Consider the following 18,343-nt stretch of genomic DNA (forward strand, 5'->3'; position numbering starts at 1 on the left):
GCCTCTCAGTCCCGCACTCACGCGCCGCCCCGGGGGGTGACTCCGCTCTCACCCCCACTTTCCAGGTTGGGAGACAGAGGCGCTGAGTGGTTCTGGAGTGTGCTCGAGGCCAGTGCTGTGGGGGCGAGGGCCCAGGAGCCCAGGGAGGGACGTGGAATTGGCTGGTAGGAACCACTGCGTCTTGAAACGCTGGTCGTCCAAAGTGAGGATGCTTCCTCGTTGCTCTAAAAATCCACGATTTGGAAGCATCAAAAGAGCCAAATGGGAGTGAGTCAAACACATTAGGAATGGTTGTTTCGATCAGCTGGTCCCTCCGGTGACCTGGGCTGGCGGGAGCTGGGTTAGCCAGGTGCAGGGGTGAGGCAGTGGGAGCGGGGTGACATCGCACTGATGCAGCCGACCAGGGCTTGGCAAACGTTTTCTCAAAGGAACAGCTAGTAAGTATTTAGGCTTTGTCACAGCTACTGAGCTCTCCTCTTGTCAGCCACGGACAGTCTGTGAACCTCTGTTCCAGTTAAACTTTATTTATACAACAGGCGGCCGCCGGATTTGGCGCCTGGGGGGCTGAAGCTCCTGGGGCCCTGCTGTGGGCCTATTTGGATTGAGGGAGAATGTCGGTCTGTTCGGGCTACTAGTCACCCAGCAGACATGGATTTCTCACAGTCCAGGAGGCTGGAAGCCTAGGGTCAAGGTGCCTCGTCTGCTTGTGGTCTCCTTGGGTGGAAGGCGCAAGGGCCTGTGGGCACTAAGTCCTCAGAAGGCCTCCCTCCTCACTCCAGAGCATTGGGGGTTAGGATTTCAACACAGGGATTTGGGGTAGAGACACAAATATTCAGTCTGTGGCATGGAAGAAGGCCACACACTGTTGTTAATAACAAGAAAGAAACCGGTTACACAACAGAAATAGTTTGCCCAATGAGCTCACTCAGCAAATATGTCCTGAGCATGTGCGGGGTGCCAGCCACAGCCCTGGCCCCAAGGACCCAGCTGTGACAGGGGGCAGGCCAGGTCCTCACACTGGACCGTCTGATGAGCCAGGTGTGGCAAGGACTCAGATGCCGGAGGGAAATTTGAGAAGTAACACAGATTTGCATGGAAGAAAGGCTGGAGGGACACACATCAAAATGTTAGTTGTGTCTAAGCCTGGGTGCTGGAATTTTCGTTTCTATGCACTCCTACACTCTTTGTAAGTTTTCAACAAGGACCATGTGCTCTTACTTGCTGTACGACAATAAGAACAAAATGTATGAACGGGGGTCTCATTCCCGAGTCTGGCTGCTGGAGCTCCCCCCTTCCCTGCCTTCCCAGCCCTCCCTTGTCCCCGGGGCCCTTGGGGGCTGGTGGGTGAGCAGGGATTCCTACCACCTGACTCTGGGGACTTAGGAAGGCCACACTGGCCCAGGCATCACAGACCAGGGTTACAAGCAATCTGGCTTTTTCTTCTGTGGTTTCTTCCTATTAGGGCCAAGGCCCTGGGTCTGGAGCCGAGGCCCTGGGTCACCCTGGGGAGGCAGCCACATCCTCTGAGTCTGTGGCTGGAGACCCAGTGGGTCCATTATAATCTCTGGACCTCAGACCCTTGAACTCCCAAGCTCTGAATTCTCTTTCCTCTCTCCCCGTAGTGGAAATGTCACCTCTTACTGGCTGAGGTGCTGCGTGTGTGAGGACTGCACCCATGCGGACAGCTGAGTGCCCCGAGCAGGTTCCTGAACTTTGGGGTGTCCCTTTCCTTATGCGTGAAATGGGGCTGTTGTGAGCATCACGTGGCTTCACACCACTGCAGTCGGCACGGAGCATGTGCAGCGGGTGGACAGGTGCCACAGCCGTCCACGTCTGGCAGATATTTGTGTCGGCTGCAGAGGTCAGGGTTAGTTGAGCCTGGGGGAGCCAGTCCTCAGTGGAAATCCCCCGAGGCCTGGCAGACCAAGGAGCCAGGCAGGGAACCCCCTGAGCCTTGCGGGAGATGCGAGGCCTGCCTGCGTGGGGCTGGGTGGCCCACCTGAGCCCAGCCCCTTGCCGGTATTTCGCAGTCTGATCCCCATGGAGGTTCAGAGAGGCCAAGGAGCCTCTCCCAGGGCGCAGCTGGGGCAGGTATGCTGGAGAAGCTAGATCTGGGAGGCCTGGGGCCTGTTAAGCCCAAGATTCACCACCACGAGCCCACAGGCATGGCTGGTAGGCTAGACACTGACACCCCCCCCCCCCAAGCTCTGGGAAGCTGGGGCTGGGAAAGATGCAGGGGCTAGAAGGCCCAGAGGGGCTCCAGGCTGGTCTCCACAGAGTAGCTAGGCCTAACAGCTGGTTTCCACAGCTTCTGAGGAGTGACACGGAGGCTGGATGAGGCAGAGTAAGCGGGCACCGAGTGGCCTCGAATCCCTCTGTGTCTCACTGCCCCTTGCCTCTTTATCCAGGTGCCTGGGAAGCGAGCCCACGTGCTGGAGTCCAACTGCCTCAGCCAAGCTGCCAGGACTTTCCTTGTTTCTGAAAACGGGGCTCAGGGTCTCTGACTTCTGGGTGCACCTGGGGTGCAATCCCGCCCTCTTACCACCAGGGGTGCTGTCCACGCACAGGGTCTGCTGGCGGAGGCTGCCGCTGAGACCTCCCTCTGCCTGACCCGACCCAGGAGCATACTTGTCCTGACCCCCAGAATCTTCTTCTGCAGCCCTGGAGGCCAAGACTGAGCCCTGGTCGGCCCGAGGGCACAGACCCTGGCACACCGGAGATCCAGTCTCTGCTGCCCTGACCCTTGGGCCCCCCTTCCCCTTAAACCCTCTTCTTCTCCCCTCCCCCTATGGCTTTTGGCCAGGTCTGTGCCCTATTTTTAGGCAAACATTGGCAAAGAGAATGGCCAGGAGGTGGCTTCTGCCTCTGTTAGCACCTCCTCTTCCGCTCGGCTCCCACTGGCAGGTGGTCTAGGGCATGGGGAGAATCTGGGGTCCCCTGTGGAGCCCGGTCCCACCTGGCTGCCGGGGATAGGTGTGGCAGGGCCCTCAGGCACTGCCAGGCCAGACTCCGACACCCAGGACAGTCAGGGACTATCCCTGCTCCTGGACTGCAAGTTCATCCCTCCCAGGGTAGGGGTGCCTGGCCCACAATTAGGTGCCCATGAAATGCTTGTTGGCAGGTGCTGCTTCACCAAATGCCCCCTCCAGATGGGGTCCAAGAGAAGTGGGGAGGAACACGGGGATTTGGTGCTAAACCGGGGGTCCAGTTGCCACCCCCCAACTCGCCAAAGGGCCTGGCAGCTCTAGATGCCCACTCCAAGGCCCCCAGGGCAGCCCAGGGAGGACACTGTCCTAGGGGGCCGGGGTCTCTGCACAGTGTGGGAAGGCGCTGCCTGGCCTTACCCCAAACCTCTCGGCCCGGCTTCCCCGGGGAGGGATTTGAACCCTGCCAAACCCCGGCAACCCGGAGGGGCGAGGGTCAAAACCGCACTGAGAACCGGTTCGCCCGTCCCACAGAGCACTCCTTGCCCGCGCCCCTCCCGCGCCCCGCCCCTCCATGGCTCCCCCTCCTCTGCCCGCCCCCCCCGACCCAGGCTTCGCCCCCTTCCACTGTCCCCTCCTCTGTCCCCCCTCCCCGGCCACCCTTCTGCAGTCCCCGCGTGGTGGCGGCCGCGGGAGCCACGTGTGTCCGCGCCCGGCGGGCGTGCAGGCAAGCGTGGCCACGCCTGGCCCGGCCATCATTCCCGACGCGGCGGCGGCGCCGACTGGGCAGCGGCCCCTTCGTGCGCCCAGCCGAGGCCCCGAGCGCCGGCGCCGGGAGCATGAGCGCGGGCTCGGAGCGCGGGGCGGCAGCGCCCCCCGGAGTGGTGCCCGCGCCCCGCGCCTCCAAGGTGGAGCTGCGGCTCAGCTGCCGGCACCTGCTGGACCGCGACCCGCTCACCAAGTCCGACCCCAGCGTGGTGCTGCTGCTGCAGTCCCAGAGCCAGTGGGTGCAGGTAGGCGCCAGGGCGGGCGCGACTGCCGGTGCAGGTGCTGAGTGGGGACCGGGGGCCTGGGGCTGGGGACTGAGGTGGGCAGCGTGCAGGGCAGGGTCAGGGCTGGGGTTACCAGGTCGAGAGAATCCGCACCCACAAGTTGGGGGGGATGCTGGACTGGAGGCCACAGACAGGAGCCCCAGGTAGAGAGAGGGAGCACCAGCGTGGGGGGCGCGACCAGGGTCCCACGTGGGGGTTTAGGTGCCGGAGTGAGGCACCCCGGCTTGAGGGTGCCGGCAGGGGGCTTGACTAAGGGGCACAGAAGAGAGTGGGGGGGTGCAGGAGAGAGTGGTGCGCCCATTGGGGGATGCAGGGTTGGCCTGGGCTCATGGGTCCCCCCCCCCCGGCCTGGGGAGGGGGCCACCGCTCCGCCAGGTCCGCATCTGTCAGACAGAGGCACCCAGACCTCGGATCCTGGAGGGGGGGAGCAGGGAGGGCCAGGCAGGGCTGCGGGGTTGCGGGGAGCAGCTGACTGAAGCTGGGGCATTGGCAAGCTAGAGATTCGGTCTCTGACCCACCTGGAGGGCTCCCAGCCTGTCGCCTGCTCTTCTCTTGTGGCAGACTCTACCGTGAGTCTCCAGAAACCCTGGGGTGACCGGGTCAGCCCAGCACTTGTGGCCAGGTTGAGACAGCTGAGGTCTGGTTTGTATACTCCATGGACCTGTTTCTCCCTTTGATACTCTCGGGCCCTGGGGGTCGCTGGGGTGCCTGGGCAGCTGGCTGCCCCTTGTCACCTCCGGCCCAGCCCTCCCCGTGGGCCAGTCACGGCGATAGCTCTGCATTGTGCAAAGCACTCTCTCGGTCACTGTCCCCTGTGAGATGTGTGCTTCACCTGGAAATGTTGAGAAATGCCGGGCATGGGCAGGTGAGGTTGGGGGTTGAAGGCACAGTGGAATATTGAGGGGTCCCTCCCCAGGCTCCAGCACACCCGCTGACTGTGGTGACAGTGCAGGGGGACCTGGGCGGGGCGGTGGGGCCGTGGGGAGGGTGGATGAGGGGGAGACCCTGGTGTTCACCGCTGGGGGCCTGGGTGGGGGAGGCAGATAGGCTGGGCCCCGACCTGCGAGGGGCACAGAGTCCTGGAGACTCCAGTGGCCAGCATCCACAGACCAGCTCTGCTCCCCCATGCGGTGTGCCCTTGTGCTGTTTCTTGTCATCTCTTGACCGCCAGGCTCCTGTGGGTCATTGACCTAGGAGGCAAAGGTGCCACTGCAGCTCAGTGTCTTTGTGGTGCTGGGAACATTGGGAAGATCTGTGAGGAGGGCTCGCTTGGCCTGAGCACATGTGCAGATGTCCCTGGGGGGGCCACACAGACCCTCCGTCTGAGGGTGCGGGAGTTTGTGTACCCTGGAGGGTGGCAAACCTACTTCCCCAGGCTGGATTGTGCTTTAGGGGTGTAGGGGGGCCTAAGTTGGAGGAGAGAGCTGAACCCAGGGGCATCTGTAACCCCTGCCCCAGTCTCCCTGCCTGCCCAGCTGGGCAGAGATCTCCACTTTGGGTTTGCCCAGCCCAGGATTCTGACCCAACTGTGTTCCTGACTTGCACTGCTTTTGCACGGGATCCTTTCCCTCTCCGAGCCTCAGTTTCCCCAACTGTGATGGGGATGGAGTGGGCTGTGGTGGGCAGGAGATGAGAAGCTGCAGAGAAGCTGTGGCCTATGGCTGGCCAGGGCTGGGGCCTTTCTTTCAGGGAGGGAGGCGCTCAGGGCCCCTGGCAGCTGCGCAGCAGCTGAAATCCTGAGGAATGGAGTGCAGGTTGTCCGGGGGAGGGGACGTGGGGGCTCTTCCCAGGGCCTGGCCTGGACATGAGCCCTCCAGGAGCACGTGAGGGCAGGTAAGGGGACTCTGTGGGCCAGAGCTGGGGGCCCAGGGCCCGGGGAGTGCCTGGGCGGACGCGGCTCTCCCGCAGGGTCTGCTCAGCCTGGGCTGCTTGCAGGTGGACAGAACTGAGGTGGTCAGGAGCAGCCTGCACCCCGTGTTCTCCAAGGTCTTCACGCTCGACTACTACTTTGAGGAGGTACAGAAGCTGCGCTTCGAGGTCTATGACACGCACGGACCCAGCAGCCTTAGCTGTCAGGACGATGACTTCCTTGGAGGCATGGAGTGCACCTTGGGGCAGGTGGGCACCCCGTCCCCTCAGGAGGAGAGGCCCAGGTGGGGAAGCGCCCCTGGGCCAACGCTGGTGGGAGGCGGTGGTGATGTGGGGACAGCCTGATTGAAAGTGGACTGTGGTACCTCAGAGCTCCCTCTGGGACGAGCGTCCCACTCTGCCTGCCTCCATGGTGACTTCTCTTAAAAGTTCTTTATTAGTTAGCTTTAAAAGTATGTAATTTGAACTGGGTGATGCATTCCTCTAATTCGACATTTGGAAAGTGTGAAAGGCGCGGCATGGAACGTCTACCTCTTGCCTGTCCCCGGGCTCTGTGCTCTCACATGAGGACGTGAGTGTGTATTTTTCTCTCCGTGTATGTATTTTAACAACACAAACTACATACACCGTTCTGCAACTTGCTCTTTTCACTGTCATGACATGAGAAAGCCCTTCCATGTCAGCACATACGTGTCCTTGTTTCTCCCTGTGGCAGACGGACCAGCCCGTCGAGGGCTGCGGTCACCGGAGGGACACTGTTTGCGGTCCTCGGATGACGTCCGGTCCAGTAGCTCTTCTCTTAGCCGCGCAGCCAGGGTTAGGATACTTCCTTCTTGGCTGGTGAGGGGAGGTGCTTCTTCGTCATTGACGTATAATTTACGCACAGCAATAGGGGCAGACCTTAAGGGTCGATGCTGATGAGTTTAGGTACCTGTACACCTGATCATCGCCCGGCTCACACAGGACACTTCATCACCCCCACTGACCCCCTCCTCTCCAGCGAACTCCTGCTAGCTTTGCCTGCTCTAGAATTTCCTGTTCACGAATCACACAGTGTGTTCTCATTTGTGTCCAGTTTCTTTTACCCAACATGCTGTCTGCATGACTCATCCCCATTGCTGTCTGGTTCGGAGCTGGTTTAGAGTGGATCCCTCTGCCAACCCCACTTGACAGCACTGAGATTAAGGAGGGGCACGGCAGCAGCGCAGGATCCCCCCGGTGGCTTCCCCCCTGCTCGTCTCAAGCATAGAAGAGAATAGTGCACACCACGGACACACGTGTGGACACACAGGTGTTGACACGTATGCACGGACATACGTGTATGCACGGGCACAGGTCCACGGGTGAGGGTACAGATGCATTCTTGGATACACAGGATCAGGTGTGGGCGCAAGCGTGTCTAGGCTGACACGGCCCGCTCTCAGCTGACTCGCCAGGGCCCCACGGCCATCAGGGCAGCTGCAGGCGGAGCTTGAGGTCCCGACACCGGCGGCGAATTCCAGTCGCAGGACCTGGAGCAAGTCGCTGACCTCTGCCTGAACCTCCAGGCCTCAGCCACCTCAGGGGGTGGTTGGGGGACCGAGAGAAGAAAGCGCTTATCGACCTTAACGGTTCACAAACGAGCTAGCCCCAGCAGTGGAGCCTACGAGCGGGAGCACCTGGGGAGGCTCGGGACATGGCCCCCCCGGCATCCCTTAGCCTGTGTTGACCTCCCCACGTGCAGCAAACGGTCTCTGGGGAGCCAGGGAAGGCTCTGGAGGGGGAGGGCAGCCTAGGGTCACTCCAAGAGGCTCTCACCCTCATTTCATAGCTAAGGGGTTGGAGGCTTGTGAGCTGTCAGCTAGGCAGCGCCGCGTGGGTGTGTGGGTTGGGAGTATCTGAGCGGACTCAGCTCACTGTGCCGTAGTCACCCCAGCTCCAGGAGCCGGTGGACGGTGAGGCCAGGTAAGTGCTAATGAGCGTCCGGGTCACCGTCACCACGGCGACAGCTGGTCTTGGTTGGCCAGCAACGGGTGGGGTCCCTACGATGTCGTGGAGCCTTTGGTAGTGTGAGGGGCTGCCCTCACTGAACCCTTCTACAGACCAGGGCCCCCACCCACCTGAGTGCTGTACACAGCTTCCTGGGTCAACTCACGGGCCCCAGTTAGGGGTTTGTAGCCGAATGGGGGAAGCACCCACGCCGGGCCAGGCGAGGGGGAGGCCCAGGTGGGCAGGAGTGGGGAGGAGCCCACAGGGAGGGCGCAGCACCAAGGATGTCCATGGGGCAGCATCGTCTGCACAAATGTACAGGAGGGTGCAGAGCTGGCTTGGTGTCTCCATTCTTGCTCTCAAGCCCTCTGCCACCTTCAGGGCAGCCTGGGAGTCCAGGGTAGCACCCAGGAACCCTCGGCCTCATGCCGGCCAGCGGGGTTTAAAGCACCTTGCTGCCTAGGGGCCGGAGCCGGACACGGAGGAATTGGGGCTGGGTGGGGCTGGGTGTGTAATCCATCTGGTGTGTGGGGTGCAGTTTCTGCTTCCTCCTCTCCCGACACATGGACAAGAGGGCCCCTGACTGAGCCAGAGGCCTCAGCCGCACAGAGAGACGCCTGTCAGGTGGACTAGCATCTCCAGAGCGGGCCGTGGGTTGGTCACTGCCGGGCCCCGAGGCTGTGGGGCCCTGGGTCGTAGGTTTGGCAGAGCCAGGCTCCCCAGGGGGACTGAGGGCAGGGTCCCCAGGGGACAGGAGCTGACCCCTCCCTGACTGTTCTGACTTCCAGATCGTGGCCCAGAAGAAGATGACCCGCTCTCTGCTGCTCAAGTTCGGCAGGAATGCGGGCAAGTCCACCATCACGGTGAGGCTGCCCGCCTTCCCGCCCAGCCCCTGCACTGGCAGACCCCACCCCTGCCTCAACCAGCTCTGAGGGGCGAGGCCCGAGGCTGCCTTCGGGGGGGGGGGGCGGGGGTGGCCCTAGTGCCTCCCCTGGGCCTGGCCTGCGGAGCTCCGAGCCGTGGCTTCCCCTCCCAGGTGATCGCTGAGGACATCTCTGGGAACAATGGCTACGTAGAGCTCTCCTTCAGGGCCCGGAAGCTGGACGACAAGGTGCACGGCGGGCACCCGCATGGGGCCCCACAAGCACAGCCCACCCCCAGCGCTGCCCTCCCCCGTCAGAGCCTTCCAGGGAAGCGAGCGCGGTGTTGAGTGAAAGGCGCTTGGAGCCCCGTGGGGCCCCCAGGAGGCTGCTCCTGTCCCCGTGTCAGTCACTGGCTCTTGGCTGTGTTCTGGGCGCTGGGCCCCTTCCTGAAACCTCTGTTCATGCTCGTGGCCCCGTTTAGCAATGGGGGCACGTGCTCGGGGAGGCTGCCGTCCAGACAGTGGAGGGATTGCTCTGAGCCCGGCTCTGTCGGCTCTCACACGGGGAGTGGGAGCACACAGAGAGGGGTCGGACCTGCTGGAGGGTGTGTCCTGCTGCCCTCCCTGGCCAGGCAAGACGGGAGCCTGGGGAGGAGGAGGGGGCCAGCAGCTGGGGCTAGCCGAGCAAGAGCAGACACGGCCGGAGAGCCACAGGAAGGGTACTGGGGAGCCAGGGAAGGCTCTAGAGGGGGAGGGCAGCCTAGGGTCACTCCAAGAGGCTCTCACCCTCATTTCATAGCTGAGGGGATGGAGGCTCCATGGGGTGAACAGCGCTGCTGGGAAGCCGCAGAGCGGGGCCGGTAAGCACAGCCTCCGCCCTCCTCCAGGACCTCTTCAGCAAGTCGGACCCCTTCCTGGAGCTCTACCGGGTCAATGATGATCAGAGCGAGCAGCTGGTGTACCGGACAGAGGTGAGGGCTCCCTGCCTAGCACCTGACGTCTGCTGCAGTGCTCTGGGGACCAGAATGAGAGCACAGGGAAAGGAGCCAGCCCCGTCACTCCCCCTCCCAGCGCACATCTCCTTCAACAGGGAGCCGGCCGACCAGGCGGCCAGGCCAGGCGCGTCTGCCACTAGAACCCACAACTGTGTTTTGTCGTGTCCCTGCCTGCAGGTGAAATGGCATTTCAGTTAGAGCATTGAGACATCGTCTCCCCTTGAGATAAATTAATCTGAGTAAGAAAAAGAGGCTATTTAAAGAACAGGGTTCCAGGTGGCCCGGGAATGTGGCGGAAGTTCTGGAGGTGGCTCCCGGGGGAACCTGAGCCAGCCCCCCCCCCCCGCCCCCAGGTGGTGAAGAACAACCTCAGCCCCGTGTGGGAGCCTTTCAAGGTGTCCTTGAGCAATCTGTGCAGCTGTGAGGAGACGCGGCCTCTGAAGGTGGGGCAGGACGGGCGGGGGGCGGGTTTGGGGAGCCTGCTTCAGGGGTGGGGTCCCACAGGGGCAGATGGGCTGAGGGGGCCTGGGCTCCCCAGTGCCTCGTCTGGGATTATGACTCCCGCGGAAAGCACGACTTCATCGGGGAATTCTCCACCACCTTTGAGGAGATGCAGAAAGCTTTCGGGGAGGACCAGGTGAGCTGGGCCCGTCCCTCCCCACTGCCTGAACACAGGGTGGAAAGTGGGTGAAAGCTGGGTTCTGACCCATCTGCACAGGGTTCTCTGGAAGGAGCCACAGGAGGTAGGTAGAGCGCTGGCGCTGAGCCGAGCCAGCTCCAGAAACTTCCAGAAACTGTTATTACTGGTAAAACCCAGAGAAGACTGATGACCATGCTGCCAGGTGGCCAGACCAAAGACATCAGTTGCCTCGTTACAGTTGGAAAAATGCTGTTCAGGGCTGGGGTTTTGAGGTCTCCCTGCTCCCTTGAGGTGGGTGTTGGGCACTGGCCCTCGGGGGGTGGGGGTCTCTGCCTACCCTTGTCCCCCAGGCCCAGTGGGACTGCGTGAATGCCAAATACAAGCAGAAGAAGCGTCATTACAAGAACTCTGGGGTGGTCATCCTGGCAGACCTGAAGGTGAGCTGCGGCACCTGCCTCACCCACAGTGGGTTGGGGGCCGGCTCCCGCCTAAACTCTGCAGAGAGCCAACAGGGCAGGGGCATGCCCCTCCCTGCGAGTCTCCCCACTGTCAGATGGACCCTCAAAGGCCCCCAATCCCAGAGCCCTGGGGGTCCCCAGTCCTTGGGGGAGGGAAGTGGGAGGAATGGAGGGCAGGAGGGGTCAGAGAAGGGAAGTGGGGGGGCAGCTGGGGGTCAGGCCGCTCCAGGCAGCTCCCCTGGGGGAGGGCAGGTCCCCGGGGGCTCCAGCCTCCGTGCCTGGGCGTGGCACGTCCTTGGTGGGCCCTACCGACACCCCTGCCTGGAAGTTCTACAGGGTCCACTCGTTCCTGGACTACATCATGGGCGGCTGTCAGATCCACTTCACGGTGAGCGCCTGGGACCCCCGCTCCCCACCCCACCCCACAGAGCCCCTCCACCCCCGCAGAGCCTGGGCAGCCTCCCCACCCAGACGGGGGGGCCGAGGTGCATACATGTGTGTAGTAAGGCCCCTCTGCGGGGTCTGCAGGGTCCACACACCCCCGGCCCAGCTCTGGGCTCTTCCTGTGCATAGAAGGTCCCCCATCCGGAAGGGATGGAGCCAGAACTCTGCCTCATAACAGAAGCAGTGTCAGAAAGACGAGGAGAGAACAGAGTGACACTTGTCACCGCCAGGGACAACACCAGAAGCCCCAAGACCAAGCTGCTGTGGCCTGGCCTGGAGCCGGGGCCTGGAGAGCCCATGTGTCGCCTCGTTGCTCATTCAAGGATGCATGGGTTCCTGTCTGTCCCCTGAGCAGCAGCAGGAGGGGCCCGAGGGAAGTGTCCCGGCAGGGGCGGCACGTGGGGATCCACCCCAGGGCTTGAACTCTCAGACCCTGCCCAGGCAGGCTGGCAGCAGAGGCGAGTCTTGGCCTTGGGTCCCCTCCCATGGCCCTGCCCCAGGCCCAGTGACAGGCTGGTGGCACCGGGAGAGGGAGGGGCTTGTTCCTTCCTGAGGATGCAGGCTCCATCCCGTTGTGCTGGTTAGCGCTGGTCAGCGCTTGCTGCGCTCGGCCTCCACCCCAGCACAGAGCTGGGCCCTCAGATGGCCCTGGGGACTGCTCTAGTTTGCACCCCTTGCCAAGCAGCTCCCCACAGCTCATTCCCCTTACCTCTCAAATGGGGGTTCTGGGTGTTTAGTCCAGCCCAGGTGGGAGAGGGGCCCCCAGCTCATGAGCCGGGGTCTCTGCAGGTGGCCATCGACTTCACGGCCTCCAATGGTGACCCCCGGAACAGCTGCTCACTGCACTACATCAACCCCTTCCAGCCCAATGAGTACCTGCAGGCTCTGGTGGCCGTGGGGGAGATCTGCCAGGACTATGACAGGTGCGGCCCCTGCCCCCGGCCTCCCTGCACCCCCCCCTGCCCCCCGGCTCCCTCCCAGCCTCCCCGCCTCCCTAGCCTCCCTGCCTCCCCCCTCTCCCTGCCCCCGGGCTCCCTGGCTCCCTGGCTCCCTGCCCTCAGCCTCCCTGCCTTCCTGCCCCTGGCCTTCCTGCCCCTGGCCTCCCTGCCTCCCTGCCTCCCCGCCTCCCCAGCCTCCCTGCCTCCCCACCTCCCCAGCCTCCCTGCCTCCCCACCTCCCCAGCCTCCCTGCCTCCCCTGACTTCCTGCCCCTGGCCTCCCTGCCTCCCTTGCCTCCCCGGCCTCCCTGCCCCCAGCCTCCCTGCCTTCCTGCTCCTGGCCTCCCTGCCTCCCTGGCTCCAGCTCAGGTTTGGGCCCAGGGGTGGGCATCATGGCTGTATCCACTGGCCCAAGGAAGGCTGGCAGTGCCCGGGGCCATGGTGGGTGGGGCTTACTCCACGGGCCAGCCCCAGGTGTCCCTGTGTGGCTGATCCGCACGGGCAGCCCAGTCCCCTGAGATGGGGCTGGCCCTCACTCACATGGCCCCTTCACCCTTCATGCAAACATGGGGGGTGGCCCAATTTATAGACCAGTAAACTGAGGCCACAGAAGGGTAGACCCCTCTGTCAGGGGGTCGGTGGCAGAGAGCTGAGGTCCCAAAGGCAGGAGGCTGATGCTTCCCAGGGTCAGGCTGTGGTCCCAGGGGTGGAGGGATTGTCTCTGCCCCTGCCTGGAGGCTGGGTGTCTTCCTCACTGCTCAGTGCCTCAATGTCCCCCGTGTGGTTCGCAGCAGGGCTGGGCACCCAAGAAAGTGTCAGCCTGGGCCTGGTCACACAGGGGTAGAATAGAGCCCGGCTGTCCTGGTTCTGGTAGATATCTCCCCAAAGTACCCCCACCCCCAGGGAAATCAGGGACCCCTGTGTGATGGGGCCGCTTCTCTTCCAGCGACAAGAGATTTTCTGCTTTGGGGTTTGGAGCCCGAATTCCTCCCAAGTATGAGGTAGGAGAACCTGAGGACCGGGACCCCACCCCCTGCACCTGCTGGGGCCTCCGGGGCCGGGCTGCTTGTCCCCAGCAGAGGCCGTCCTGGGTCCTGGGACCCCTCAGCGGCTGCCTCTCGCTGGTGGGAACGCAGAGACCCTGCACTTCCAGCCAGAGAGGCTGACCTTGGTCACCTAGCACCAGTGACCCTCTGGGGGAACTGAAGAAAACTCTGTGTCCCTGTCAGGAGAAGGGGAATGAGTCTGGAAACTTCCAGTAGCAAATAGCTGAAGAACATGGTGGCAGGAGGGATTTATTGGTTTAATGCATCTCAGACCCCCCGGGCTGCAGGGGCCTGAAGGACTAGTCCGCCTGCCCTCTCTCCCAGGTGACTCCCTCCATGAGGCTCTGGCCACATGGGGGCCCCAGGAGCTGCAAACCTACCTCTCCTGGGAGGTGGGGGGTGGGGGTCCTGGAGGGGTAGCCCAGCCGACAGTCCCTCTGTGCCCACCCAGGTGTCCCATGACTTTGCCATCAACTTCAACCCTGAGGACGATGAGTGTGAAGGTAGGGGCCTGAGGCAGGCCTGGGTGGGGATGCCCCCGGGCCGGGCTCACCCTCCCTCCCCCACAGGAATCCAGGGTGTGGTGGAGGCCTACCAGAACTGCCTGCCCAGGGTCCAGCTCTACGGCCCCACCAACGTGGCCCCCATCATTTCCAAGGTGGCCCGCATGGCCGCGGCCGAGGAACACACTGGGGAGGCCTCCGTAGGTACCCGGGGCAGGAAGGCAAGGTGGGGCCTGGGTGCATGAGAAGGTGGTGCGTGCCGTTGGGGGACCAGGTATGGGCTGCAGTGTGTGAGGGGGCATGGAGGTCAGGGAGGCACAGGGCTGGGGGTACTGGGGGATGCAGGAGGGCCTCAGAGCACCCCTAGAGGCACAGGTATAACTCTCACCTGGTGGGGTCACACCCCCTGGAGGCTGATTTGCCCAGTCCCTTCCCCACAGGCTGTCTGTTTGTTGTTCTGCTGTGCGCATATTATTTTGTTTGTGTGTCTTTTTATTTTTCACAAATAATATTGTGCTGAAAGTTGCATTCTGCTTTACTTTTTTTTTTTTAGATTTTGTTTATTTATGAGAGAGAGAGAGAGAGAGAGCGAGCATGCGTGTGGGGGGGTGGTCAGAGGGAGAAGCAGGCTCCCCACTGAGCAGGGAGACCGATTCAGGACTTGATCCCAGAACCCCGGGATCATGACCTGAGCCAAAAGCAGATGCTTCCCCAACTGAGCCCCCCAAGCACCCCCGATTTCCTTTTCCAACATGTTTGTAGATCTGTTTGTGCTGCTGTATGCACTGCTGGTCTGTTGCTTTACCTTTTTATTCTGTAAAAGACATCACATTTGCAGAAGAGTGCTCCGTCCCTCACCTGAGGTCACTGACTTCTTTCCGAGTTTCCTCCCCCCCTCCTCCCCCCCCTTTCCTCTTCCCTCCCCTATGATTCTGAAGCAAGTCCCAGACACATAACTTTGTCTGTAAATATCAGTATAAACCTCTCGAAGAGAGGAAAGGGAGCCACAGTGCCATGACCACACCTAAAACACGACAGTAATTCCCTCGGTATTGAAATACCAGTATCTAAATATGAAATGTCTCGGTAGCGCACATGTGTCACTGGATGGTTCATGTCCCGTCCCGGTGGCTTCTATGGCAGAACGGGGGTGAAATGGCCCCAGTGTGATTGCGGACGTGTTCTCCGCCTTCCCTTGCTGATGGAGGGGGAGTCCTTAGGGTCTCCTGGTCTCGATGCTGACTGTGCCCCGTGGGGGCGTTCACCACATTCTTGTCTTCTGATTTGGCTTCCCAGGAGGTGGTGGGAGTGTCCCCAGGAGGCACACATATCTGCCTCTGTCCTCCTTGGTGCTCAGAGCCTCCGTCTCTGTTAAGATGCTTCACAGGGGTTTCTGTGGGCTGCTAGATTGCTTCCCGTGGAACAGTAGCTGTGTTGATATGGTGGGGAGGTGCTCGGCGTAACCTGGGACCCGCTTCTCAGGGCTCACCACCTGATCTTCCGTTGCCCGTCCGTCTCTTTTGTCTTGAGGGAAAGCGGTGTTACTCCCTCCCAAGTCACACATGGCTTCCTGGGGCCGGACCACAGTCACCCACACCCCAGTGCTGGGAGGCCCCGTGCTCACGGCAACGGAACTCGGTGTTTGAGACCTAGTCTAGGGTCAGGAGGAAGGCGTGCAGGCTTTCCTGAGGAGGGGCCGTGTCCGTGAGGCTGAGAGCTGGGTCCAGCCAGGGGTCCTCGGACGGCCCAGCACACGGCCACTCCTTCCAGGGGTCTGGGGCTCGGCGGGGGAAGGAGGGCGGGGGGACTCTTGGCAAAGGTGACCCTGTTGGTGATGCCCGTTGGTCTTTCCCTCACGTGGTGTCACAGTGTTGGTGCCCACTGGCCCAGGGTCTTATTTTTTCTCCTTTATGTTTTTTCTTGTCCAGATTTTTCGTACTCATTTTTAGTAGTTCTGTTTTGGGGGATTTTTGTGTTTGTTTTGTTTTTTAAAGATTTTAAGTAATCTCTACACCCAATGTGGGGCTTGAACTCACAACCCTGAGATCAAGAGTTGCGTGCCTGAACCAGCCAGCTGCCCTGCTTTTTGTTTGTTTGTCTGTTTGTTTGTTTTGTTTTTTGAGAGAGAGAAAATGTGGTGGGGGGGGAGGGGCAGAGGGAGAGAAAAAATCTCCAGCAGACTCCACGCCCAGCACAGAGCCTGACATGGGGCTCGATCTCACAACCCTGAGATCATGATCTGAGCCAAAATCAAGAGTTAGTTGCTTAACTGACTGAACCACTCAGGTGCCACAACCCCTGTTTATTTTGTTTTTTAACAAGGGAAATGGACTTTTATTTGAAACAAGTCCCAGTCTGTCTTTGTGCTGATGTGCTGAGCACCTGGCCAGGCTGGGCCAGAGGGTGTCCTCTCTAAATTGTTCCTTGGATCTCAGGGTCCCTTCAGGGTGTGGGAGGCCCTGTCCACCGACAGTCCACAGGACCCTCCTTCTCAGGCCTCGGCGGACATGGGTTCGGACCCAGGCTCCACCAGCCTCAGCCCCTCCACCTGTACGATGCAGAGGCGGGATGGGTTGGGAGATGGGTGGATGCATCCAGCCACAGTAAATGAGCTCATGATGTCTTGTGGTTGTGATGAACTACACTTCAGCAACAATTTCAGAAAGGCCTGAACACCCCCAGCTCGGGATGCCTGCAGTGGCTCCCAGGCTGTCTGGGGGAAGGGAGCTGCATGGGGGACTTGCGGTTGCCTGGGGGGGTAGAAGCGGCCTTCAGGGGTCCCCAGACAACCCCCAAGGGCCTGAGGAAGGGGTGGGGGACCCGTGCCCACTCTTTCCCTGTGCCCCCAGCAATACTACATTCTGCTGGTCCTGACCGATGGCGTGGTGACCGACATGGCTGATACACGGGAGGCCATCGTGCGTGCCTCCCACCTGCCCATGTCCATCATCATCGTGGGGGTGGGCAACGCTGACTTCACGGATATGCAGACCCTGGACGGGGACGACGGCATCCTGCGCTCCCCGCGGGGCGAGCCGGCTCTCCGAGACATAGTGCAGTTCGTGCCCTTCCGGGAGCTCAAGAGCGTGAGTGCATGCAAGCGGGGGGGGGGGGGGTCCAGGGCCTTCCCCGCAGGCTCCCAGGCAGGAGCAGGACTTGAACTGCTTTCAAGCACCTAGAAACCTTCCTATTTTGAAAATATTGAGCCTACACACGGGAGAGAAGGCAGCACGGTGGGCTCCCCAGGCATTTTCAGACCCTTTGTGAGACACAGGAAGGAAATTCATGACCAGTGGACACTCACAGGGCTTTATGGGGGGCGCCCACCCCCTGCCTGCCTCACACCTGCCCTGTGTGCCTGGGGGAGGGGCGGGGCCGTGTGGGTGCAGGTGCCATTCAGACCGGAGCCCCATCTAGCAGCTGGCCGCTGCAGCCTCGTGTTCTCGGGTCTGCGTTCCGCACCAAGGCTCCCCTGGCCGCCAGGACAGAGTCCTCCTCTACTAGAGGGTGGGGGCCACAGCGCCAGAGGAATGAGGCTGGGGTGTGATCGGCTGGGCGGCCAGAGGGTCGGGAGGGCCCCCAGCTGTAAGCACGCTGTCCCCGCTCTGAAGGCGTCCCCGGCAGCGCTGGCCAAGTGCGTGCTGGCCGAGGTACCCAGGCAGCTGGTGGAGTTCTACAGCTACAGGGAGCTACCTCCGAGGGGCGGCGACACCCACGCCCGAGATCCGAGGGGCGGCGACACCCACGCCCGAGATCCGAGGGGCGGCGACACCCACGCCCGAGATCCGAGGGGCGCCAGCACCCACGCCCGAGGGGCCGGGTGGCCGGGAGTGCGGCCAGCCTCTGTCTCCAGCACCGTCGGGGTCCCTTAGGCCCCCCGCCTTCCAGAGCCCTCCTGTGCCCACCCCGCCCCGCCCCTGTCGTCCTGTGCGCCTGCTGCCTGGGCCAGCCTCTGGGTCCCCCAAGGCTGAAGGATGAACAGACCCAGGCCTGGGGAATCCCTGAAACAGGAGCTGAAGGTGTGGGGCACTGGTGGTAGCCCCCCATGCCTGGCCCTGCCCCCGCCAGGCCGGTGTAGAATGGTGGGGGCACGGACTCCTGAGAGAGCAGGAGGCCGGGCAGCTCAGCCCTAAATGAAGGGAAGTTTAGGGATTGGGGGATTTCTGCTTTGCACCCGATCTTCACTGAGGAGGGGCCTGCAGGCTGCCTTCCAGTTGTGGAAAAAGCCCCAAGATGCCCCCAGGCCCCTGACGCACAGTCAAGATTCCTCTTTGCTCCCTGCCTTCCTTCCTGCTCACTGCTCATTCCCACCTCCGCACCCGGGTCTATGGGGTCTGCAGGTGGGGGCTGAGCATAATAAAGTGTCATCCTGTCCTTGAAGCAGTTTGTGCCTTTACTGCCCCCACCCTCTGGAGGGGTGGACAGGCAAGTCGGGCCCCCTCCCATCCCCCACACTGGGTCAGGGAGTCTGCTAGACTCAGGCCCTCGGGGTTCTTCCTGGACTGAAAGGAAGGGCCCTTTCAAGAATGCAAGGGTGTCAGAGGCAATACTCCACCCTAGGAAGGGCCAGAGGGTGCAGCGGCTGCCCCCATACCCTGAGTGGCCTCTCCTTGGCCTTCAGTGATCCACTGCTCGAAATCTGCAT

At 61.9% G+C, this 18,343-nt stretch overlaps 1 protein-coding gene across 1 annotated transcript; it reads left to right on the forward strand.

Annotated features, from left to right (window-relative positions):
* Nucleotides 1–3,763: 3,763 nt before the first annotated feature.
* CPNE7 (copine 7) lies at nucleotides 3,764–17,570 on the forward strand. Its single transcript, XM_088026926.1, has 15 exons — nucleotides 3,764–3,937; nucleotides 5,912–6,094; nucleotides 8,602–8,676; nucleotides 8,850–8,924; nucleotides 9,563–9,646; nucleotides 10,024–10,113; nucleotides 10,209–10,307; nucleotides 10,661–10,747; nucleotides 11,097–11,156; nucleotides 12,002–12,135; nucleotides 13,096–13,150; nucleotides 13,647–13,698; nucleotides 13,765–13,898; nucleotides 16,548–16,784; nucleotides 17,310–17,570. The coding sequence occupies exons 1-15, from the start codon at nucleotides 3,764–3,766 to the stop codon at nucleotides 17,568–17,570; spliced, it is 1,800 nt and encodes a 599-aa protein (XP_087883052.1).
* Nucleotides 17,571–18,343: the final 773 nt, after the last annotated feature.

The sequence above is a fragment of the Eumetopias jubatus genome, unplaced genomic scaffold (genome assembly GCF_037043125.1).
Source record: "Eumetopias jubatus isolate StellerSeaLion01/CBP00866 unplaced genomic scaffold, mEumJub1_p1.0 scaffold_10, whole genome shotgun sequence".
Lineage (NCBI taxonomy): Eukaryota > Metazoa > Chordata > Mammalia > Carnivora > Otariidae > Eumetopias > Eumetopias jubatus.

Coding starts and splice junctions, on each gene's coding strand:
- CPNE7 (XM_088026926.1), top strand. CDS start 3,764: ATGAGCGCGGGCTCGGAGCGCGGGGCGGCAGCGCCCCCCGGAGTGGTG. Junction 10,748..11,096: donor TCATCCTGGCAGACCTGAAG/GTGAGCTGCGGC, acceptor CCTGCCTGGAAG/TTCTACAGGGTCCACTCGTT. Junction 11,157..12,001: donor GCTGTCAGATCCACTTCACG/GTGAGCGCCTGG, acceptor GGGTCTCTGCAG/GTGGCCATCGACTTCACGGC.